The following is a 27,067-nucleotide window of genomic DNA, read 5'->3' on the forward strand; positions in this document are numbered from 1 at the left end:
CTACAATCTTACCAAAATTATCATCATCCACACTTTGAGAAATTAGGGATTTGAAATCCCAAACCACACAGATTTGAAGAATCCCAATTTTGTTCTCCAACTGGAGCACCGTATCAAGAGAAATTGTTGGAGGAAATGCTTGATTATTTCATAAAAACAACACCAGAAGACATTCAGGTTTTGAAAGCGAGAAAAAAAGAGGCAGCAAAAACAATATAAAGGTGATGGAAAAGATGATTATGGAGATTGAACAAAACTAGTATAAAAAAAGGATCACGTAGATAAACTTTTGATATCATGTTAGGTGAGAAACTAAACTCACCATTGGATCAACAAAATGAGTTAGCAGATTCTTCGAAGGTATATCCAGAAGCAAAATCAGATGGGAAAAGATAAATTAACATGAGATTATTGTTGTTGTTGCTGATTTGGTTTATGATTGTTGTTGATTATTCTCTTGTATTCCCCTTTGAGATATTGTTGTTCATTTTTAAGATCTAGTTTATGATGTTTTTAAATATGATGATGAATTTACAAGGGAGATAAAAACGATGAAGAACAAGAAAAATGAAGATGCTTTTGGTCCATTGGAATAAATTTTGATTTTTATTTTTTTTATAAAAATATGTCTACCACACAACATACAACACAAAATGGGCTCCACTCTTATGCCACATCAGCTCTATTAATGAAATAGACGGCAGGGACCGATTGTATTAACGGAAGTAAAATGTAGGGATTTTAAAAACATTTATTGAAATGTAAGGACTATTCTTCAAATGGTGTCAAAATGTAGGGACCAAAAACATATTTAACCCTATTTTTATTGAAAGAGGATGGGTTGGGTTCTAGATTCTTCAATTTTAGAGAAAGTTTGTGTTGTTGAGTGTTGTTGTTGTAAGTTTGATTGAGAGATGAATGATGGGTGTGATGTAAGAGGTTGTAGTGAGGTTATAGATGGTATAATAAACTTACAATTTTTTCGATTGAATAATTTGTAAATTTGTTTTACTAAACAATTGTGTGGACTGAATAATTTTTTCAAATATGTGTTGAAGACAAAAGGTAATTTTGTTTTTTCCTTTTTTATTAGATTCAACTCGGACATTTTCGTCCACTCAGTTCAGTATTTAATGACTCAATATCATCCTCTCCTTGTCACCCCTACCACATCAATTAATCTGTGACATGTCAATATTTAAATTGACTCTGAAACCAATACTCAAATGATTAGTAATTGGAAAGTAATTTTGAAAAGATTAGTAAGTATAAGAACGAAAATTTCAATGAACCCTATTTAGAGGGACTAAACACATATCTAAGCCTAATTTCTAATTTAAATTCACTAAAGCTCGGACCCCAACATTTTTCAACATGTGTATATGGCGTGTCTTCCTCAAATTCTAATTTTAATAAAAGAAAAAGAAATGATAGTTTAGTAAAGGAAAAAGAAATGACTACGAAAGATATTGGAAATTTCGTGGATGACTTTTCATGTTGACTCTATTGCAGTGAAACCTATTGTTCCATCATCCTTCATCAACAGAATTGCTTCAATATCAAAACCTCTTGTTCTTCCCTTCTTTCTTGATCTCAACATAATGGATAATCATATTCCTATTATGCTCATAATTACACATATTTCTTTCTTCTTCTTAATAACCACTTGCCACTCTCAACCACCACAACAACCCCAATCAGTTTACAATTATTCAAGTTGTAGAGACATCAACAACTCCTACAACTGTGGAAATATCTCCAACATCTCTTATCCATTTTGGGGACAAAATCGTCCTTTTTACTGCGGTGCTGGACACCCTTTTTACCTTAACTGCCACAACAACAATATCACGACCATTCTCTTATCCTCACAAAATTTCACAGTACTTGAAATTAACACCAAAAAATACATCATTAAACTTAAAAGAACAGACATTGATCAAAATCTATGTTCTCCTAAATTTAATGATAGTGATTTGTTTCCACCTCTGTTTCAATATCCCCCAAGTGTCAAAAACATCACTATATACTACAATTGTACTTCCACCGCTCAAAATTTACATATAAATTCTCTCTGTGGTTCTCAGAATCTTGCTTTTTGTCATGTTGGTAGCGATGATGAAAATAAGTCAATGTTAGAATCTTATGAGTTAAGGAATTGCAAGAGGCATATCCAAGTGCAAGTAGGAGCAGATTTTCCTATCGAGAATGATTATTATGGTTATATTGAGCGTGATGTTCTTGAAAGTGGTTTGGATAAGGGGTTTGAGGTGAATTATAGTGTGAAAGAGGAATGTTTGAGGTGTTTGGGAAGTGACGAAGGAGATTGTAAATGGAACAATAGTAATCTTCAGCAACATGCACATTCCTCTTGCTATTATGATAATTGTTCAGATGGATCGATAGCTTATTCCTCGCAGTGTTCTTCTCACCACAACAGTAAGTCATCTATCTCTCTCTCATCATAAATAAAATAAGTTTTTTAGGGGTGGGTGGCGGTGCATGAGATTTAATCCCTCCGTCTCACAATAATTGTATCTTTACCTATTTTTCTTTTTTTCAAAATAATTTTCACTTTATAATATCAATGCAGCATTTATTATTTTTTTCTTTAATTATACCCTTATTTATTGAATTTCATTCAACTTAACTACTACACTAACTAGAATTAATAAATGATATTAATTTTACCATCAAAATCAACACAAATAATCATTTCCTTAATAATCGTGCACAAACCTTAAACGACTATTTTTTAGATACGAAGTAAGTATTTAAAAGTGCTAATAGTATAATAAGGAGGAGTCATTTAGGTCCTTCAATATATAATAAATAGTTATAATGGTCCTTGAATGTATCAAAATTTTAAAATAGTTATTGACCGTACACTTTGTTAGTGATAATAGTGTTATGTGTTAGAATGTTTCGTTAAATACAAGAGAGTAAGTCATCTATCTCTTTATCTCATCAATAAATAAAATAAGTTTGTTAGGTATGGGTCGTAGTCACTAACATTTAATTAAAAGGGGTAACAATACAACGAGGAAGAGTCATTTTGGTCCTTAAATGTCTATAATAAGTAGGCATAATATTCCTTGAATGTATCGAAATTTTAAAATAGCTCTTGACTGTAAACTTTGTTAGTGAAAATAGCATTATGCGTTAGAATGTTTTGTTAAATACAAAAGAGTAAGTCATCTATCTCTTTCTCATTAATAAATAAAATAAGTTTTTTAGGTATGGGTCTTAGTCACAGACATTTATTTATAATGGGTAACAGTACAATGAGGAGGAGTCATTTTGGTCCTTAAATGTATAATAAGTAGTCATAATTAGGGATGGGAATAGGCCATGCCGGCCAACAGGGGCCTACGGCCTCGCCTACGATAGGCCGGGCCAGGCCAGGCTTTTTCCTTAAATAGAGAAGGCCTAGGCTTTCTTTTAAGCCTATTTAGCTTAAAAGGCCAGGCCACATGCCTCTCAAAAAGCCTATTAGGCCGGCCTATTTAAGTAATATGAATAATATTATATATTATTATATTATATTTTGTACTTTGAATTAAAATATAAATTTGTAAATTTTTTCAATAATTTAAGCTTTATTAGTATATATTAATTTTTTGCATATATAAATGTATTATCATAAACTAGAATATAAATATGATACAATATATAGTCGAATTCCCTAAAACCTCGTGTTTATTATCAAAAGAGAGTTTAATATAATTGAACTATTAGTTGACTAGTCCATTTAAACTTAGATCACATTGCTTATTTAAAGATGTTCATAAGATATAGGCTTTTAAACAGGCTAGTAGGCCGTATCAGCCTTTCAGAAGGTCAGACTCAGGCGTAAAAAGTAGGCTTATGACAGGCCGCAGGCCAGGCTTAGGCTTTAAAAAAATATGGCAGGCCAGACTTAGGCCTTGGAAAGCCTAGCTCGGCCTAGCCTATTCACATCCCTAGTCATAATTGTCCGTGAATGTATCACAATTTTAAAATAGTTCTTGACTCTACACATTGTTAGTGAGAATAATATTCTGCGTTAGAATGTTCCGTTAAATACAAGAGAGTAAGTCATCTATCTCTTTATCTCATCAATAAATAAAATAAGTTTTTCAGGTATGGGTCGCACTCACTGACATTTAATTAAAAGGGGTAACAGTACAATGAAATGGAGTCATTTTGGTCCTTATATATATATATATATATAATAAGTAGTCATAATGGTCCTTGAATGTTACGAAATTTTAAAATAGTTCTTGGCCGTACACTTTGTTAGTGAGAATAGTATTTTGCGTTAGAATGTTCCATTAATATTGTCATATCATCACTCAATCCATATATGTACAATGTACTTATTTGTTGTCATATCAATCCAAATACAAAAAGAACTATTGTCAACATTGAATGTTATTTTAACATCAGAGACTATTTTCAATAACAAAATTTTCCATTAAAGATTATTTTAGAATTTTAATACATTGAAAAGCTACGGTTATTCGTTACACATTCAAGGAATAAAATGACTATTAACCATATTTAAAACTCTGCAAAACAATTTGCAGAAATTGGATCCTTTGGTCACCAAGATCCTGAATTCATTCCGTAACCATGTTGCTAACCATTGGATCAATTTGTATGCATGTGCAAGCAAGTCTTCACTTTCAATTAATTTAATTTAGATACATAAATCTTAGAATTACTAATTACATAATCTATATTAGTTCTTTAACAAAATTATTCTAGTCATAAGCTCATAGCTGTGTGGAACTTATATTTAAATTAGAGTTAAGACGGATACCACTGTGTCAATCTTTTTGTTTTTATCGTCGAAAATAATAGAAGTTATAACTTTTATCATTCAAATATAACTGTGATGTCTATGAAAATGTACTATTCTACCATATTACTTCAACGGTAATCTACAACTTAACTGATGAGTAAACTTCTTACCAACTTAGCCATTCGCTTACGAGCATCGTATTGTTGATTTTTAAATATAAAATGTAGAGTATTATTGATTAATGGTTTAAGTACAGGATGTTGAATCTCCAAACTTCTATTACAATGCACTGACCCTCAATTAAAGGTTACTATTCGATAAGCTTGTTACTAAATTAACTCTACAAATAAATCAAACAAACTGATAGTATAACTAGGGAGAAATTCTTGTGTGAACTCCCACCCAACAAGTCATCCTTACACCCAACCAATAAAAATATGACACACATTATTAAATTAATTTAAAAATTGTGATTTAATTAAGAAATGGAACATGAGCGTTAACCGTCTCTCTCATTGGCCATGGTTTTGTGCTAACCATCATCTAGCTTTTTCGACTCTTCCTCTCCAAATCCTTTTCGTCTGCTATTCCATTAATTCAAAAAGTCTCCGTCAGTGCCCTTCTTCTGGGAGATGGAGAATGTAACACCCAAATTGAAAGTGTCTATAATATTCAATAAGTGCGTTAAAACTGATATTGGATACATTAATTATACAATACTGAAACGACATCAGTCGAGAGTTCAGATACAAAAGACAACTCGAGTCTTATGTTACATTATTTACACAAGATAGTCGAACGAAACTTGATTACAAAGTTCATTACAACACATCCTATAATATAGCATATGCATCAACTAATCAAACACAAAGTTGATTCCACGAAAGCACGATCAATCTAAAGCTTTCTCCATACCTTTGCCTCGAGAAACCTGTGAACCTGAACAAAGAAGGAAAGGGATGAGACATAATGTCTCAGTGAGTTCTACCTAATCCTAGACTATAGGTAACCTCGGGGAAAACCTACGGTTACCACGTGTCTACAATACAACCTGACGGTTGATTATACGTGTGTGGTCATACTTGTCTAGACGGTAGTGCATGCTAGAACCGTCGTAGGATCAACATATTATCATAGGTTTAGTTTACATCTTACGTGTCATGGCGATCAAGGGAACCTAAGACCGCTATATCGAGATACGCTAATCGCATCAAGGCCTAAACTTAACATATTCATGGCACGATCCTAAACCAGACAAATAGGAAAACCTTAGATCGTCGTTGGTATAATTTCATAACTTGCTCATGTCTATCATCATAACATAATCATATTCATATCGCATCATACGTAGTCATATTCATTTATCAAGTTAGAGGTTAGCATCGGGTGGAGTATTCCCGAGCACATTCCCATACATAACCGATAAAGACCTATCTAAGTTAGTATCAGACTCCCTCAACATCGTGCGGGCCCCCCTTGCGAAGCTTATCCCGTTTCCCCTAGCGGGAAAACCCCTTGAGATCCCAACCTAATGTGGATCACAAGAGACACGACACCTACGTCCTTCTTATACATTTTTAGTGAATAGATTAAATTATCGCTTCACATCTTAACATACATAAGTTCATGCACAACATTCTAGTTCTCGGCAAGCTAGGCCGAGGCTCTATGTTCATTCCCCTTTCTTAATTCATCACTACCCGGACACATTGCATATTATACCACTCTTGCGTATCATTTATCAACAACCATTGTTAATGATTTTCCATGCCTTTCCCTTGTTTAGAATTGTACTTTAGTCACTTGGAATTGAGGGGTTCATAATTCAATAAAGGATTGCAAGAAACGGGCCTCAAACGGCATTTCTGGACTTCAAGAAAATTTTGGAAAAATGTTGTGCTGAGGCTGTAGGCTTAAGCGAACCTGTAAGCGAATAGTTCGCTTGCCAGTTCGCTTAAGCGAACCCTGAGCGAGCTCTAAGCGAACAACTCTGGTGGTTCTGCCATTCCTTCGCTTAAGCGAACATTCATCTGTCCAGAAGTGCAAAAATCGTATTTTGGCATAAAAACCTCAATTTCAAGTGTTCTAATGTATCCTAATCTTCCAGAACATCATAAAAACAATTTATATCATATGCATGGCAACAATTAACAATATTCGATCATAAATGGTACAAAGGGGTTCTATAACCGTAAATCACATACTAACACAAATCATGTTCTCTCACAAGAAATTGCACAACCCAAAGGTGGGACAAGCTATCTAAGAACTCACCTTGCACAAACTGAACTCAATCTCAAGTATTCTAAGCCCTACACCAAAACCCTAGATAGTAGAATCAAGTTGGAGAAGTTTGCTTCAAGTGTTCTATGTTGTTTCCATCAAAAGCTTATCATTCCTTGTATGATTGCTTGCTTGATTGAAAAGAAAACACTAAGTGAAGTTGAAGTTGGGAGGGATGGGGATCGATTTCTTGAGAGGGAAGAGAGCAAAAGTTTTTCCAAAAACCTAGAGAGAAAGCTTGAAAACAAATGAATATTTTGGGACTTAAAGTCCTTAAATACTCTTCTCGCTCAAATTCCAAAATTGCCCTTAACCTTAAACGTGCGCATTTAATCGTTAACAGGTATTACGTCGCGACATGAAAAAGCGGGATATTACACTCTACCCCCCTTAAAAAAATTTCGTCCTTGAAATTTAGAATGTATATGAAAACAAATGCGGGTATTGGTTCATCATTTCCGATTCAAGTTCCCATGTAGCTTCATCATCTGGCGAACCTTTCCATACTACTTTCACTATGGGAATCTCTTTGCTCCTGAGGGATTTGATATCACGATCCACTATCCTTTTTGGTTCCGGCTGAAATGTCAAGTCCGATTTCAACTCTATAGATTCTAGTTCAACTGGCTGGAAAGGATCCGGAATGTACTTCTTCAATTGAGATACATGGAACACATCTTGTAAACCTGACATGGCTGGTGGTAAAGCTAGCTGGTAAGCCACTGGACCGATACGCTTGAGTATTAAAAACGGTCCTACATATCTGGGGCACAATTTCTTGGTTCTGAAAACACCTCTCAAACCCAATTTAGGAGTAACCTTTAGGTACACATGATCACCATCGCTAAACTCTAAAGGTCTCCATCTCTTGTCTGCGTATCTCTTCTGGCGACTCTGAGCTGTTTTCATCTTTTCCTGAATTGATTTAATTTTCAGAGTTGTTTCTTAAATGATTTCTGGTCCAATAATGCTCTTATCTCCAACCTCGGCCCAACATGAGGGAGTTCTACATTTCCTACCATACAATGCTTCATAAGGTGCCATACCTATACCTGAGTGATAACTATTGTTGTAGGAAAGTTCTATCAAAGGTAAATGATTATTCCAACTCCCACCATCTTCTAGAATACAAGCACGCAACATATCTTCTAAGGTTTGAATAGTTCTCTCTGATTGACCATCAGTTTGTGGATGATAAGACGTGCTCAACTTCAAACGAGTTCCTAAAGCTCTTTGAAAAGCCTTCCAAAAGTGTCAAGTGAAGATTGGATCTCTATCCGACACTATACTCACTGGAACACCGTGTAGCTTAACTATCTCTGAGATGAACAATTCTGCGTACTGCGATGTTTTATAGGTAGATTTAACCGGTAAGAAATGAGCTGACTTGGTTAATCTATCCACGATCACCCAGATTGAGTCATGACCTTTCTGAGTACGGGGTAAGCCCTCCCACAAAGTCCATAGTTATCTGCTCCCACTTCCACTATGGAATCTCTAACGGTTGAAGCAAACCCGATGGTCTCTGATGTTCAATCTTGATTTGTTGGCATACAATGCACCTCGCTACAAACTCTGCAATATCTGTTTTCATATCGGGCCACCAATGATCTTTCTTTAGGTCTTGATACATCTTGGTAGCTCCAGGGTGAATTGAGAAACTACTCTTGTGAGCTTCTTCTAAGATCAGCCTTTTAATCCCTGGATCGTTCGGAACACATATCCTTCCTTCGAACAAAATCGCTCCATCTGATGCCATCAAAAATTCTGGATGACCAAGTCTTTTCCTCAATTCATCATCTAAATCCTAGGCTTGTACAATTCTTGACCGCAAATCACAGGAGACTTCTAGTTTGTGCATCCAAATACCATCGTCATCCTCCGAGGCTTTGAGGTTAATGTCTCGGACCTTCTCAAACAACTTACAAGTATGCATCATGACCTCAGCTTGAGCTAAGGTCTTGCTACTCAAGGCATCCGCTACAACATTGGCCTTTCCTAGATGGTATTTCAAATCAAAGTCAAAATCCTTTAGATACTCCATCCAATGTCTTTGCCTCATATTCAGATCCCTCTGATCGAACAAATATTTCAGACTCTTATGATCATTGAATAGTTCAAATTGCGCTCCATACAAGTGATGTCTCCATATTTTCAAAGCAAAAACTATAGCCGCCAATTCTAAATCATGAGTGGGATAGTTTTCTTCATGCATCTTGAGTTGTCTGGATGCATAAGCTATTACATTGTTTTCTTGCATAAGTACACAACTGAGTCCTTTAGACGATGCATCACAAAACACAATGTATTTCTTCTCGGGGTCTAGAATAGTTAAAATTGGGGCTTGAGTTAACTTCTTCTTCAGAGTCTGGAAACTCTTCTCACATTCTTCATCCCATTCAAATGGCACATCCTTCCTCGTAAGCCACGTTAATGGCAAAGCGATCTGGGAAAAATTCATAATAAATCGTCGGTGGTAACAAGCTAATCCCAAAAAGCTTTGAACCTCTGAAACATTCTTTGGTCTAGTTGTAACACCCCGTTCTCCCATCAGTTGTAATATTAATTATAATAATCAGAGTAAATCATACAACGGGGAGTCACACTGCTTTTCAAAAATTCATAAATAGAAAATAACTATTTATTTAAACCAACATTTAAAATATCTTAAAAACTGTAGCGGAATAATTCTTTCGAAAATATAATTCAACCAAATCCAACATCAATGAAATTCTTGACACAAAGACCTCAACATAATAAACATTATTCTCAACAATGATAAACTCCAGCAACAAAGTCTTTTCAAAACATGATACATAAAAGAATGAAAGAAGCATTCGCGACGATCCCCATCCTAATATGTATCAGAGCCTTAGACACAAGAGCCAACCAACCTACAAGCCTTCATGACCTGCAAGTTACCCATACGAAGGGCAACATTTTCAAGCAGAAGGAGTGAGAAACACATTCAATAATAGTAATATATAATCCATCAAATTAATGAAACAACAGTATCTCACAGCAGGCATCATTAAGAATGTATATAAACGTATACATATAGCACAACGTAATCATCTTCAACAACAATAAACAACAACAACAACTTCGTTATCAACAACGACAACGACAATAACAACTCGACAATACAATAACGACAAAAACTAATGCATCATGCAGGTGGTACCAATCTACGTGCGTTGAATGCTAAGCATTCCAGGGCATAATCCCCCGACAATTTGGATGGTTAAAGCATCCCAGGGCATAAGCCCCCAACAGATGAATGATAAACATTCCAGGGCATAAGCCCCCAACGGTTTGAATGATGAACATTCCAGGGCATAAGCCCCCAACAGAACATGAGTATGCATATGGACTCGACTTGTGTATATCAACATACAACTTCAACAACGACTACAACAACAACATATGTGCCTACAACAATTATGACACACTCCCCAACTTCGACATTAGACGATACAACAACGTCAACAACGAAAATCAAGAACATAGCATATATATAAATCAATTACATTCATCTCAAAGTCCAAAACATCCTTCAAAGGAAATTAAGTTTTGATCAATATGACATAAGCCAAATACCCATAAAATACCTCAACTAAATCCCTAACACTTAAGTTTGAAGTTGGGAAACCAACCATAAGTTTTTGGACTAACTTGGGATTAGTTATGCTAAGCTTTCTTAAAGTTTTCTGAAGACCCACTTGGACTATTTTTATCATAACTCAAAATCTACAAATCTTTTCCACGCCAAACCAAGGCCATTTTAAAGCTAACTTAATTATCTACAACTTTCATGTTCACACCAAAAGCTAATTCAAAACAGAAACGGGTGAAAAAGTGAGTGTTTTCCAGTTTTTGTGATAGAAAATCGGTGGCCGAATTTGACCATTCGGGGCCCGATTTTTGTCGAACTAAAGCTGGAAAATCAGCTCAGAGTTCGGCGCCCGATTTCGGCAGTTCACAGCTTACGGGAAAGACCAGTTTTCATTCCAAAAACCCAATTTTTGATCACTCAAAAACCCCCAAATGATTTGCAACAATGTTTATAGGTTCAGTAGATAACATAGGAAGCAAAACAACATATAATTCATGCATTCAACAATATAATTCATTACAATTCATCATTCATCATAACATTTCTAACCCTAAAATCAAGAACAACAATTCATCAAATTTCAGAATTATATACTATGATTATTGAAAGGAATCCCACCCTTACCTTAATTCAGCAAAATCTACAGCAAAAGAACTGGATCCCCTCTTCTCTTAGCCTCTTCTAGGTTTCTCCCTCCTTCTCTCAAAAACTCCCTTTTTCTTGTTTGTACGTGAAAATGTTTTGTCTGACTTTTCTTTCTTTTTCTCAAAAACTATAACCTCTCATTTTCTCACTTAACTCCCACTAACTCACATAATTACTACTTAATTCCCATTAACCAAAATAAATAATAATTCTATATTATTTCTATTTCTCATATTATCTCATCAAATAATAAAACAATATTCATTCAAATACACACAACTCCATAAATCATATAATAAAATAGAATTACACCATATATCACATAAAATCACACAAAGCATATATTTCACATGAAATCACATATATATCAAATATAGTCATATAACATCATAAGAAATATTCGAACATCATCTAAAAATAATAGAATAAAAAATGGGGAGTTACACTAGTCCAATTCTGAACAACCTCTACTTTCGACTGATCGACTGCCACACCTCCCTGAGAAATAACATGACCCAGAAACTTGACTTCTGACAGCCAAAACTCACACTTACTGAATTTTGCATACAATTGCTTCTCCCGAAGAATATCCAATACTATCCTCAAATGCCGAGCATGTTCCTGCGGGTTCTTGGAATAAACCAAAATGTCATCAATGAAGATAATGACAAATTGATCCAGATACGGCTAAAAAAATCCGGTTCATATAGTCCATGATAACTGCTGGAGCATTAGTCACCAAATGTCATAACTAAAAATTCATAGTGTCCGTAACGCTTTCTGAAAGCCGTCTTGGACACATCTGAAGATTTGATATGAATATGATGATAACCCGATCTAAGATCAATTTTTGAAAACACTGCCGCTCCATTAAGTTGATCCAGTAGGTCATCAATTCTTGGCAGAGGATACTTGTTCTTAATAATCACCTTATTTAGCTGGCGATAATCAATACACAACGTCATACTGCCGTCTTTCTTCTTAACCAACAATATCGGTGCACCCCAAGGAGACACACGAGGCCTGATAAAATGCTTCTGAATAAGTTCTTCCAGTTGAGATTTCAATTCTTTGAGTTCTAACATTGACATTCTATAAGGTGCTACAGACACTGGTTCCGCTCCCGGAATCAAATCAATTGAAAACTCAATTTCTCTTTCTGGGGTAAACTCGTGCTGTCGGCCGGAAAAACATCCAGATACTCACTAACAATTGGAATATCACTGGGATCGACATCAGACTCTGAAGCCACAGTGAGCATGATGTAGAAACGCTTATCCTAAGCACAAATAAATTGAACCATCTAATAGGTATGCTTAAGCAATTCTGACAAGGCCACTCCTTCAACCGTGTTACTAGTAGGCATGTAAATACTTTTCTTCGCACACCCTATATATATACATGATTTGCCGAAAGCCAGTCCATGCCTAATATCACATCAAGTTGCTTCATAGGTAGACATACTAAGTCTATATAATATGTCTTGCTAGATACGGTGATAGGACAATTCTCAAAAACATAGTTCGCTACAATTCCTCCATCGGTGGCCGTAGTCACCATCATAGGGGGATTTAGTAATGAGACGGATAATTGAAGAGCTTCTACACATTGGAAAGAAATGAAAGAACATGTTGCACCACAATCAAATAAAACTCTAATAGGATTCTAACCAAGAAAACACATACCGCCAATCAAATCCTCATTAGCTTGAGCTTTCTTCATAGCCAGTGAATACACCTTGCCCTTGCTCATAGTGGTATCTTGGCCTTTGTCTTTGTTCCTTCTATAAGGACAATTTGCTACATAATGTCCTTCCTGACCACAAGCGTAACAAGAGTCGGTACCTATCTTGCATTCCCCCGTATGAGCCTTTCCACATTTCTTGCAAGTTGGAAAAGGTTTGAATGAACATGTCTGCTTCCCTTTCTGAGGAGAACCCTTTGGCTTTAGCTTCTCGTGATTCTTATCAACAAAGTTGCCTTTCTTTCTATCAAAATCCATGGAACCCTCTCTAACTGCTTTATCAAAACCCCTTTCAGCTTCTAGGCTGTTGTGCACCATTTCATCAAAACTTGTCAACCTCTGCTGACTAACCACCGCATAAATTTCACCCCTCAGAGCATCCTTATACTGATTAACCATCCATATTTCATTACCTGTATACTCGTTATGAGTAGAGTAATGAGACAACTCTTCGAACTTCCAGGTCAATTCTGACACTGACATATTGCCCTGCTTCAACTGAAGAAATTCTTTCTCCTTTCTGACTTTGTATGTCACGGAGAGGTACTTCTCTAACATCACTTGTTTGACATTATTCCAGTTTACCTCCATGCCATTGATTATCATACGGCGTTGAGCGGTCTCCCACTAGTCTTCCGCTGCACCACGGAATTGATTGGTTGCAAAAATCACCTTTTCTTCCTCAGTACAATCAGCCATACGAAAAATCTTCTCCATGTGTTTAATCCACCTCTTAGCTTCTTGTGGTTCACCACGACCATTGAATTCCGGGGGATGATTTTGATTGTACTCTTGGAAAGCTGGATTCCCAACAACTGGAGGTGGTGGATGCTGTTGATGAACTCCTTGACCATGTTGCATGGCTGCAGCCATTGTTGTTGAGACTGAGCATTTTGCTGAATCTGTTGTTCCATCAATTGCATCATTTGTTGATTCTGCTGCATCATCTGTGCCCACATATTAGCTTAGGATTAACATTCTCCTCAACGTTCCGATTACCCCTTGGCCGGCCATGTCCTCTTCGTTCTCCAGACATTTTGCTCTAACTGTCATATTCAAGTCAAAGTGATCAATTTCAACCAAATATAACAATGAGAATAAACATCCAAGACTCAAAGAGAACAACTACTTGGATTGTAATCTTAATGACCCAAGGCACGATCTGAAATTACCTGCTTTGATACCAAATTATATTCAATAAGTGCGTTAAAACTAATATTGGATACATTAATTATACAATACTGAAACGACATCAGTCGAGAGTTCAGATACAAAAGACAACTCGAGTCTTATGTTACATTATTTACACAAGATAGTCGAACAAAACTTGATTACAAAGTTCATTACAACACATCCTATAATATAACATATGCATCAACTAATCAAACACAAAGTTGATTCCAAGAAAGCACGATCAATCCAAAGCTTTCTCCTTACCTTTGCCACGAGAAACCTGTGAACCTGAACAAAGAAGGAAAGGATGAGACATAATGTCTCAGTGAGTTCTACCTAATCCTAGGCTATAGGTAACCTCGGGGAAAACCTACGGTTACCACGTGTCTACAATACAACTGACGGTTGATTATACGTGTGTGGCAATACTTGTCTAGACGGTAGTGAATGCTAGAACCGTCGTAGGATCAACTTATTATCATAGGTTTAGTTTACATCTTACGTGTCATGGCGATCAAGGGAACCTAAGACCGCTATATCGAGATACGCTAATCGCATCAAGGCCTAAACTTAACATATTCATGGCACGATCCTAAACCGGGCAAATAGGAAAACCTAAGATCGTCGTTGGTATAATTTCATAACTTGCTCATGTCTATCATCATAACATAATCATATTCATATCGCATCATACGTAGTCATATTCATTTATCAAGTTAGAGGTTAGCATTGAACAACAACATTATCTAAATTCATTTTACGGAGAGCCCCGGGTGAAGTATTCCCGAGCACATTCCCATACATAACCGATAAAGACCTATCTAAGTTAGTATCGGACTCCCTCAACATCGTGCGGGCCCCCCTTGCGAAGCTTATCCCGTTTCCCCTAGAGGGAAAACCCCTTGAGATCCCAACTTAATGTGGATCAGAAAGACACGACACCTACGTCCTTCTTATACATTTTTAGTGCATAGATTACACTATCACTTCACATCTTAACATTCATAAGTTCATGCATAACATTCTAGTTCTCGGCAAGCTAGGCCGAGGCTCTATGTTCATTCCCTTTTCTTAATTCATCACTAGCCGGACACATTGCATATTATACCACTCTTGCGTATCATTTATCAACAACCATTGTTTTTAGTCACTTGGAATTGAGGGGTTCATAATTCAATAAAAGATTGCAAGAAACGGGCCTCAAACGACATTTCTGGACCTCAAGAAGATTTTGGAAAAATGTTGTGTTGACGCTGTAGGCTTAAGCGAACCTGTAAGCGAACAGTTCGCTTAAGAGAACCCTGAGCGAGCTCTAAGCGAACAACTCTGGTGGTTCTGCCATTCCTTCGCTTAAGCGAACATTCATCTGTCCAGAAGTGCAGAAATCGTATTTTGACATAAAAACCTCAATTTCAAGTGTTCTAATGTATCCTAATCTTCCAGAACATCATAAAAACAGTTTATATCATATGCATGACAATTAACAATATTTGATCATAAATGGTACAAAGGGGTTCTATAACCGTAAATCACATACTAACACAAATCATGTTCTCTCACAAGAAATTGCACAACCCAAAGGTGGGACAAGCTATCTAAGAACTCACCTTGCACAAACTGAAGTGAATCTCAAGTATTCTAAGTCCTACACCAAAACCCTAGATAGTAGAATCAAGTTGGAGAAGTTTGCTTCAAGTGTTCTATGTTGTTTCCATCAAAATCTTATCATTCCTTGCATGATTGCTTGCTTTCTTGAAAAGAAAACACTAAGTGAAGTTGAATTTGGGAGGGATGGGGATCGATTTCTAGAGAGGGAAGAGAGCAAAAGTTTTTCCAAAAACCTAGAGAGAGAAAGCTTGAAAACAAAAGAATATTTTGGGACTTAAAGACCTTAAATACTCCTCTCGCTCAAATTCCAAAATTGCCTTTAACCTTAAACGTGCACATTTAATCGTTAACAGGTATTACGTCGCGACATGAAAAAGTTGGGTATTACAGAGAAAGTAGTTGTTGGCTTTCATTCCAAACCCAATGGTGAAACGTGAGGGAGAGAAATCAAAATCCAAACTCTTAGATATTGGTTTTCCTCTTTTGTTGATTCCATAAAAATTCCAGTCTGTAGAAAATAAGAGATTACAATAAAAAATTGATTTTAATTTTCTTTATCATTGGAGCGGTGGTGCCGATCAATGGAAATGGAGAAGGAAGAGAGAGAAATCTTATAAAAAATTGATTTTAATTTTATTCATTATTTTAATTAATGAAATGTTTGACTATAATTGGTTGGGTGTAAGGATGAGGTGTTGGGTAGGAGTTCAAACATTGAGACAACCGACCAAAAGGAGTGATAAATAAGAAAATTTTGGGTCATGTCAACATAGAGACGAGCAACCAAAATGATTAATCATCATAATACACTTTTTTTTTGGCAAATTTTGCAACACAAATCAAATTCTATTATTGGAACAAAATATAACATATAATATATCGTACGCAAATAATATTGGGTTGCTCCATAAACGAAACAATACAAACCCAAACATAGAGGAAATAACAAAAACTCATAAAAAATAAATAAATATTAGAGCAAAGTACACTCCTCTCCTTTTAAAGATGCTTGAATTACACTCTTATTTCGTCTTATGTTAAAATATACATTTCCCTTCTCTCTTATTCAAAACATATTAGAAAATATTTCACTCTACTCCCCTAAGAGAAGCTTCAATTACATTCCCTTCCCAGTTATGTTAAAATCTACACTTTGCTCCCTCAATAATTTTTTTCAATTCTAATAATACACTTTGAAAAAAATAGTATCGCGCTCCCATTCTTCAGACTCTTGCGGAAGTAAGCGATCTTTGAATGGACACAATAATGTGGACAAGCGTTCGATGAGTTAAAGACTATCCTCTCACAACCCCCCATCCTATCCAGACCGATGGCGGGGGAGACCATGTACATCTACATGGGGATCTCGAAAGAAGCAGTCATCGCCGACCTAGTAAGGGAGATATGGACCAACCAAACCCGGTCAACTTTTGCTCGAAAGCCTTGGCGGGGCCGGAGACATGCTACCAAAATATTGAGAAGGTGGCTCTCTCTCTCATGGTGGCCGCTAGGAAATTGAGGAGGTATTTCCTGGCTCATTCCATCGTAGTTCAGACAGACCAGCCGCTTAAAAACGTACTGTTTCAGCCGAATTTGGCTGGGAGAATGACCAAATGGTCGATAGAGCTCTCTGAATTTGACATAACCTTCGAGAAGTTCAGGTACAGATGAACTCTCAGCTGGTAGTTTCCCAAGTGACGGGAGACGTGCAAGTAAAGAAAGCCCTCGTGCATAAATACCTATCCATGGTCAAGAAAAAGATAGGCAACTTTGACTCGGTGGAAATATCGCACATCCCAAGGGAGCAGAACACGAGGGCGGACATATTGTCCAAACTGGCGAGCACGAGGGTGAGCGGAACAAACCATTCCTTTGCACAGGAAACTTTGGAGAAACCCAGTTACAGGATGGACGTAGTGGTGGTAGCCACGGTCAAATCCGCTCCATGATCGTGGATGACACCAATCAAGGAATACATTGAAAAAAGGAAGCTCCGGGATGACCCAATGGAGGCGAAGACGATAAAACAAAGGGTTTGCAAACACACGATCATTGAAGGGAGAATCTTCAAGAGAGGATCCTCCACCCCACTCTTGAAGTGCCTTGATCCGAAAGAAGTGCATGAAGGCATCGCCGGCCAACACTTGGGAGGGCGAGCCTTGGCTAGGAAGTTACTGAGGGCAGGCTACTATTGGCCCCATGATGAAGTTACAGAGATGTATTCAACGCCCCATCGTCCGAACTTGGCGCCCTCACTACGACGTTTCCCTTCTACAAGTAGGCCATTGACCTCCTAGGAACGTTCCATAAGGGAGTCGGCCAGGTAAAATTTCTGATTGCAGCTGTGGATTATTTCACCAAGTGGATCGATGCAGAACCACTGGCCATGATAATGGCAGCGAAAGCAATCAAGTTCTACAAGAAGAATATCCTATCCAGGTTCGGCGTCCCACACAAGAAGATAATCGATAACGGGACACAATTCGCAAACAAAAGAATGAAGGAACTCATGAAAGAATTGTACATTAAGCAACATTTCACTTCGTAGAGCACCCCCAGACGAACAGACAAGTAGAGTCCGCCAACTGGGTTATAGTGAGAGGTTTGAAGAGAAGGCTAGAGGAGGCAAGCGGGAACTGGTCTGAGGAACTCTCACATGTCTTGTGAGCATACCGCACCACACCACACTCACCCACGGGGGAATCCCCCTTCCGCCTCACCTTTGGGACAGAAGCCATGATTCCGGTCGAAGTAAAAGAATTTAGTTGGAGGACGGCACACCCGCTTGAGCATAACACCAACGTCGAAGCCACTTTGGAGGAGCTGGACTTCATCGACGAATCAAGGAATTATGCCGCCAAACTGAAGCCGCCATCAAACAGGCCACGAACACCCGATACAACAGGAAAGTAAGGCTAGAGATTTCGACCCGGAAGACCTCGTCCTCCGTCGGGCGGACGTGGTCAACAAGAACACCCGAGAAGGAAAGCTAGCGGCTAACTGGGAGGGACCGTACAGAGTCACCGCTAGTACAGGGTCCGACGCTTACATTCTCGAATCACTGGACGACCTCCCAATCCCCTTAACATGGAATGCAAACAACCTCAAACGATATTATAGCTAAGCACCGGTAATCTCATTTCATCTTTGAAGTATACCTTAATTCTACCAATATAAGTCATTGTAAATCTGTATTATGAACACTAATAAACATGTGTCTTTCCCAAGAGAAAGCATGTTAGTTGCAAATTGCTCTTTGTTTCGTGAATGACAGGACTCCATGTAGCATGCGAGGGGAACACCCTCGTGGAGGGCGGGCGCCAAGCCCTCAACTCTCAAGAAGAACAAAATGCCTTGCTCCTATCGCGGGACCCACCTCAAGGGCTAACCTCCCCAAGGTAGAGTGTTTTGCCCCTAAACACCCAGAAGGAAGCCTAGTTCCACTCTTAGACCAACCAGGGTAACAGGGCGAAACAAGACGACCCTTCGTGTTAACGGAAAAAAAAGACAAGTTCTTTCTCTCAGCTGCAACACCTACAATGGAAACCAAAACTCCTTGAAGTGAAACGAAGATCATCCACGAGACTATCCATTCAGACCCATAAAGAAAAATCCCTCCAGACAACTAAACCATTTCTTTATCTCCGCAAATCATTATGAAAAATGCATGAGATTTAACTCGACAACCAACAAAGAAGAAGGTCATCGCTCTCTCGGATTCAAAACTCTTAAAAATGGAAAGAAAAAGAGGAATAAAATGAGTACGTACGAGAAATACGACGTTTTTTGGCGATAATGCCAAAAGAAAATGAAGAGCTATGGAGAAAAACAAAGAATACTCCTCCTTTAATTAGCCTTGAAATCGTCCACATCAACAGACCAGATGGAGCAAAAGCAAAGATCCACGAGCTGAACTGCTGACAGTGGTTCTTGGAAAATGTAATGCACTCAAAGGCATACGCGCGTATAGCTTTTTCCAGGAGCGCGTGCGGCGTACAGACCAAACATGTGGAAAGAAAAACGAAACAATTGTCGCATCTCCAACATTCCACCTGAAGCATTAAATGCCAGCTACTCCCACTAACTTACAGTCGGACGCCACCACTCGGAGACGGAATCAATGTTTCCCAACAAAACACGTCAAGGGCCATCCGGCTTAGATTACCAACGTATGCCAACTCTTTGCGGGCAGGCTAAAGTCCAAAAAAAAAAACGCATTGAGGGCTGCCGAACTAAGCTATCGACAAACGCCTTTGATCGAATGCGTCCATTTGCTGCTAAATCCATTGAGCCATAAAGGCATATGTGGCTTGGGGGGCAACTGTTTTTGGACAGGTCACAAGACCACTCGCACGGTTACACGTGAACTATAATATGGCACCTTAAGGCTACACACTCAAGGGAGCATGCCAACTTTCCTGCATCGTGCCACATAGGAGCACGCCTCCTCGTAAGGATCATGCTACACATGTACCTCCCTGATCCTAATCACACGCCGCATAATCCGAAGATGGTTATGGCCAACGCGCACCTATATAAGGATGAACTTCACCATCAAGATACACCTCACTTTTCACAACACTTCTTACACTCTCTCTTTTAGTTCCATTAGTGACTTGAGCGTTGGAGTGCCGACGTGCCTGCAGGCACCTTCCGTTCCCACCGCAGAGACTCATCGTCGTCGCACTGGAAGCCGTTACCGATCACCGGAGCGTTCTCTGCCACCATTGAGACTCAACCGTTCTCACCGGACATATCACTCGAGTTCCTTGCTTCACTTAGCCATCAACAATTATCCCCAAGGCTAGGTCTCTAATGCATCCTAACCGTGGGCTCATGGCTGTCTGCTACATGTTCTCCTCCTTTTTATGCAACAATCTCATTAAGATCCTCTTACTGAGGTGGCAAATGAGGATAGCCCCCAGAGATCTGGGAAGCACAAACGAATGTGAAATCCTTAAATATCACCTCATATTTATGTATCCCGTCTCGATACCACACCACACCATTAACTCCTAAGTTCTCAACTGATGTCTTTCGATGATGCAAATGGGTACAAGTATCAAACACCTGCGATTGAGTCATTGTAGGTGAAGTTGACTGATGTGGATGTGGGAAAATGGTCAGCAAATATCCAAACTACCTACCACACACTCTAGTAGTTAACAGACCATGTGAGGTTCATATACGAGCCATCATGAGTAGACATTGATGTGTTGAAACATACATGTTTGACGGTGGTCGAAGTACGGGTAGAAGGAACGATATGTAGCTATAATCTAGCGCAGATGTGCTTTCTAAGTATCTGGGATATAGTGAGTCCCTTCACTGGTACAAATATCATAAAACGCGTGTCTCAATAATTCCTGGACCTGATTCCCACGAAGTGTTGAAATATCCATGCCTGCATCAACATATACTAATTAGTGAACAACAAATAATATAACAGTATATTTGTTATACCCGAAGCACTGTCATGTAGCTAGCCATCTTTGTTGTCTCATTAAGGCATTCGAGGTTAAGCTCATTGTACAAGTGAGCCAAGGTAGTCGCTCTCTATGTGAAGTCATAACCATTTGGATGTCACGGAAGTATTATAGATATGTCACATCAAGATACGTGGTCGTCTTGACAATAAAGAGTGTGATGCCAACCAAGTAGAAAAAAAATTCTCGACATCCTAATCCTAGTTCAGCTGCATCTTCTTTTCAACACCCTCACTCTCAAATGTAGCTGCTTCCAGCACACGTTTCCAGAACTTTGTAACCAGGTAACTGAAACCTGCATGAGCCAAATTTATGTGCTTCACGTCATAGTTAGGCTCCTTTAGATCACCACATATTAATTCAACCATCAATTTTTTCGGATCACTAATGAACTCAGGACCATCGTGGTCTAGGAGACGAACATTAATGGACAGATGCAACACATAGGAGACATTATCCAACGTCATTGTTATCTTCCCAATCAGAATATGGAAGATTAATGTCTCTTCGTGCAACCTTTCACCAAATGCTAATAGTAGGTTGTGGTCAACTATGCCATAACTAACAAGCATAACCAATAAAGACCATTTTCTTTGAAAATGTCAAATGACATATGCAAAGTAACAAAAATAAACAAAATAAAAAACAAATCAGATTTCAAATGGTAGTAGTGAAATTTTAGGAAAAGAAGAAAATGTTCGTAGCAGAGATGGAATATTGAACCATTTGGTGTTCAAAACCATTGGACTAATAGTAGCATATTTCCTAACAACAGTCATTAATCCCAATATTGATTATTGAATAGTACCACTGTAAATGTTTCTCTCAATCCGTATTCAAAGTTTCTTTCGTGATTCTTCTCTCCAAGCTTTCAAAATATGAAGCACAAAATGATATTCCTTCAGTCTCCTTCCATTACAATAAATCTCAAGTAAACATGATCACTATTATCTTGTTCTTGATTACCACTGTTCAATCTGTTAATCCAAATTTTGAGGCTTGCACACTTCAACTTTATGGAGAGGGGTCCCTCCATATTGTATCCTTTAAGATTTCCATATCACAAAGATTCATTTTGTGGCTATCCACAATTTGAGATGACTTGCAAGAACATTAATTCAATTCACATAACTTCAAATTATACCTTTTAATAAAAAACATTTCTTACTCATACTGTTCATTTACTGCAACCAAACTCGCTGTCTATTAGAAAAACTATTCCTCGAATGAATGTGAGTTTATGGTCAATCTACTACTGGTATTGAATACTAAAGCTAATTTCACTAGCTTGGTGAATATTAATTATATTGATATTCTGAAGATGGGGTTTGTTTTCACCGCACCTGATTGTCAGCATTGTGAGAAAAGTGGTGGAAGGCGTCGATTTGATAATTATAAGTTCATATGTTCCTTCAAGGATAAGCCTTCCTGAGGAGTCCTTTTTTGGAGCTAACTAGAAGCTTAGAGTAGAGCGCTAGCGTGCACACACTTCATAGATGGACTAGTGCTGTAATAAGAGTCAAAGTTGACATGGACGTCATACAACACAACACAAGCAAAGATAGGAGGTCATTTCTAACCTGAGTTTCAAACAAATAGGGTGCAGGTTAGTTTCCCGTTGAGACAGGCGCTTGGGAAGACTGTCCTGTCGGGCTGGAAAACCAATATGGACGCCTCTTTTTTTTGTTTACTTTGGGACGAGGCCTGTTATCTTGATCCATCCAGAGGGAGCACCCGATAACCCAATTCCATTCCATTCATTTCCCTATATCTAAAAATTTGTGGTGATGAAGTTAATTTTGAAAATATTATCATCATACTTTTTGTTGCAGTTTCTGTTCCTTCTTTTTATCTTTTGTGTTCAAATAGAACTTGTATGCGGATATGCAATATACAAGTTGATTATGAATTCACTATTTCTATGTTTATTATATAGAGCTAGCATAAATCACCTGTGAATTTTTTTGATGTAATCATCAAGTTTCTTTTGGAAAGATTCAGATACCTATATCAGTATGATTCATATCCGCCTATTATAAGTTGGCGGACACTGAAGCATAGCGGCGTGAGAGCTCCTGTCTGCCTTTTGGGCTTGGCTCATTCGTATGTTGGATTACAACTAGGACGGTTGGGAAGAGCAGGGGTTGAAGCCTTCCGCGGTACAGTTTAGGGTTAAAGTAGTAATCTGAACGTTAGTATTTATAAAGTTTTGTAACACTCTGCATTGCATAACAGAAAACTAGAACGGCAAGTTGTCAGCTCAATAGCACCGACATATCTGATCAAAGCCATGTCTGGTGTCCGACACGTGTAGGACTCCCACAATGACATGAGACTGACCCATGTGATTACATTTAAATTATTATTTATCTGAAATTATAGCCAGTAAAGACGTATCAGTGTTGTGTCCAGTGTCATTCGTGTGTCAGTGCTTTATAAGTTGTCGGTGACAAAGTAATAATTGACTAAATTATGTTATCAATCAATCATTGTGGTCTTGTGTGTTTATTTATATATTTACTTTGAAATCTAATTTGCTTTTCTAACTGAAGGAATAAATAATAAATGTGAGGTCTTTCTCAGGCTTAAAATGCGTTTAACATATAAAATATCCCGAACAAGTTAGTAATCATATACGTTTTCGGAGTTTGAATCTCAAATATTCAATGTCAAACTCCTTCATATTCTTTTGCTCACTTACCTAGCTACCGGTGTGGGGCTAGTATGATTAATTTTAAAATTGGCGATTGTTACGGTAACTAATATAGTGTTATTTATCAAAACTGTCACGTAATTGTTTGTGCATAGCCATGCGCTATATCTATTTGTCCTTACTTTCTTTGCCAGCCTTTGGTGAATTTGCTTAAATGTACATTTCTATGTTTCTTATACGTAGGATACTCTCTTTGGATTAAAACAATGTTAACTCATCGTTGCTTTCACAACTAATTGTTGCAGGCCTGTGGAATTGGAAGCGTAAACTCGCTATTGGTAATATATCCAATTTACCTTGATAAATTTAATCATTTTTTCCTTGACAGATTTAATTATCTATACTCTTTTCTAGGTGTTGCTTCTGCTGTGCTAGGAACATTTGCAGTGATCAGTGCCTTATACTTCTATAAGCGCCGAAAGACGAAAAGTTATGCGAAGTCATTTGTATATTCTCGGAGCCTCTCAATTGTTCCATCTTCAATAGATCTTGAGAGGGGAAATCAAAACAGTGGAGTGCAACATTTTACCTATAGTGAGCTTGAAGAAGCCACAAACTATTTTGATCGAGCCAGTGAACTAGGAGAAGGGGCATTTGGGACAGTGTATTTTGGTAAAAACTAGCAATATTTTCATAGCCATTGATTAAACAGACAAGAATCCTTATTTTCAATAGACCAAAGCGAATGTGAGCCGTCAGATCTATATCGAACGGCTCATAAATAAATTTATTATTGTGACCATAGGAAATTCCAACTGCAGGGAATTATGTCTGGTTTGTTTATTGTATTTAATGGATATTTTGTATTTTCAGTGATCCTAACAACGATTTTTGTTATATGATGTTTCTTGTCTAGGCAAACTGCCTGATGGGCGTAGTGTTGCTGTGAAGAGGTTATACGAGGATAATGACAAAAGAATTGATCAATTCATGAATGAAGTTCAGATCCTAGCTAGATTAGTCCACCCAAATCTTGTGTCGTTGTATGGGTGCACTTCACGTAAGAGTCCCGAACTTCTGCTAGTCTACGAGTACGTTTCTAATGGAACTATAGCTGATCATCTTCATGGTAAACAAGCAAAACATGGAAAACTTTCATGGCATAATAGAATGAATATTGTTGTGGAGACGGCACGTGCATTGAAGTATCTTCATGATTGTGACATCATTCACAGAGATATAAAAACCAACAATATTCTTCTCGATTCTCATTTTCGTGTTAAAGTAGCAGATTTTGGACTTTCGCGCCTTTTTCCAGACAATCATACTCATGTTTCAACAGCTCCACAAGGCACTCCTGGTTATTTAGATCCCGAGTATCATGAGTCCTTCCACCTTACTTATAAAAGTGATGTCTACAGCTTTGGGGTAGTGATGATTGAGCTTATTTCATCTTTGCCTGCTGTTGATATGACAAGGCCTAGGGATGATATCAATCTGTCCAACATGGCTATGAACAAAATTCTAAATCAAGGTTTGCATGAACTCGTGGATCCTACCCTCGATTATGACTCAGATTTCAATGTAAAGCAAATGATAAATGATGTGGCTGAGTTAGCATTTCTGTGTCTACAAAGATCCAAAGATATGAGACCGTGCATGGATGAAGTCTTGAAAACTTTACAAGATATTCAGGGTGCTGGTGCGATTGAAAGCCAACGTGAAGCAGCGAACATTTCAAACTCTCATGAGGACATTGTGTTGTGCAATTATAATCCACGACCACTATCACCTGATTCAAATGATGTGAGCTATTATACGGCACCAAGCGGAAGTCGATAGAGTATTATAAATAGTAATTAAACTCTAGTTTATTTATTTTTAACTACAACCAATTAGTTAAAATGTCTATTGTTAGTTTAGCAAAGTTGCTATTTTGTTAACTATACATATATTAGGGATTGATTCCTTTGTGTCATTGAATTCAGTTTTAAGTGAAATGAGAAGTGAAAAATGTCTGTTTCTCTCATTTTTTGCTTATGCTTGATATCAACCGCATTTCTTATTTCCGCAACGTTCTAGCTCTGATTTTCTTGAATTCTTACTACAACAAATAAACAAAAACAACCAACTATTTAAGAACTGTAACGAAACATCAAAAGAGGACTACTAAGATTGATATGGTGGGATGATTATATATACAAAGGTATGAAGGCTCTGGCCATTAGAAGCTAAAGCATCCGCCACTCACTTGAAGCCAATACTTCTAGGAAAAATCTTGCAGTTTCTACACCTCTTTCTATGACTCCATGGGACAGGAATATCTTTGTTGATAGCATTAACAACCAGTTGAGAATCACTCTGGAGCCCGACATTGCAATGGGACATCTCCTTGGCCTTTTCTAACGCTACCATTGCAGCAGAGAAATGAAGGCTGGAGCAATGACAATGTTTTCAGCAATTCCACAAAGAAAATCAGCCTGGCAATCCCTGAACACAATACCTATGTTAGCAGTATTGTAAGACAATTGCTTTTCTAACTTTCAAAACTTCCAAAAAACACAAGTAAAATACTAAAATACCCCCAGTGGTAGTTAACTACCGCTGACTTATAACTAGAAAAACCGGCAGCAGTTAACAGCCGTTGGGTTTTTTGGTCATTTACTTGTCTCTCTAAGACACATTGAAGGTCAGAACAGCAATTGTCGTATTGTAAATAGCTTTTGGGCCTAGTGTTTGTATTGGACCTGTTTTGTTTTGATGCTGGCCCACTTGTAGGGAGTTGCTTTGTAGTCCTTGTATATAGGCAATTGCTTGTAACAGAACTCTGTTGAGAGATTCAATAATAATCTCAGTTTCACTTCTTGATACCTAACAACCTATAGCTAGTTACTTCCATACAAACTTACTTTTACTTAATTTGTTAGAATGCTTATTTTTATGTTATTTAAAAGTTAAACAGAGAATGATTATTTCTTTCTTTTTTTTTTACAAAAGAGGATGACTATTTCTTAAAAATCGCATTTTTTTAATTAAAGATCCGTTTTTAATATTTGAGTAGGTCCTCTGATTTT

The 27,067-nt window shown here is 37.6% G+C and overlaps 1 protein-coding gene across 1 annotated transcript; it reads left to right on the plus strand.

Annotated features, from left to right (window-relative positions):
• Positions 1-1,428: 1,428 nt before the first annotated feature.
• LOC146914899 (LEAF RUST 10 DISEASE-RESISTANCE LOCUS RECEPTOR-LIKE PROTEIN KINASE-like 1.2) lies at positions 1,429-26,022 on the plus strand. The gene is made up of 4 exons (XM_085717562.1): positions 1,429-2,439; positions 24,299-24,331; positions 24,408-24,665; positions 24,910-26,022. The coding sequence occupies exons 1-4, from the start codon at positions 1,485-1,487 to the stop codon at positions 25,833-25,835; spliced, it is 2,172 nt and encodes a 723-aa protein (XP_085573688.1). The 5' UTR covers positions 1,429-1,484; the 3' UTR covers positions 25,836-26,022.
• The last annotated feature ends 1,045 nt before the right edge of the window (positions 26,023-27,067 follow it).

Source organism: Medicago sativa, chromosome 6, assembly GCF_051527215.1.
Source record: "Medicago sativa cultivar Bolivia chromosome 6, Bolivia_mono, whole genome shotgun sequence".
Lineage (NCBI taxonomy): Eukaryota > Viridiplantae > Streptophyta > Magnoliopsida > Fabales > Fabaceae > Medicago > Medicago sativa.

Excerpts from the sequence above, each read along its gene's own strand:
- LOC146914899 (XM_085717562.1), top strand. The coding sequence starts at position 1,485 with ATGACTTTTCATGTTGACTCTATTGCAGTGAAACCTATTGTTCCATCA. Across the intron at positions 2,440-24,298 it reads GTGTTCTTCTCACCACAACA|GCCTGTGGAATTGGAAGCGT; the intron begins GTAAGTCATCTA and ends TAATTGTTGCAG. Across the intron at positions 24,332-24,407 it reads GAAGCGTAAACTCGCTATTG|GTGTTGCTTCTGCTGTGCTA; the intron begins GTAATATATCCA and ends ACTCTTTTCTAG.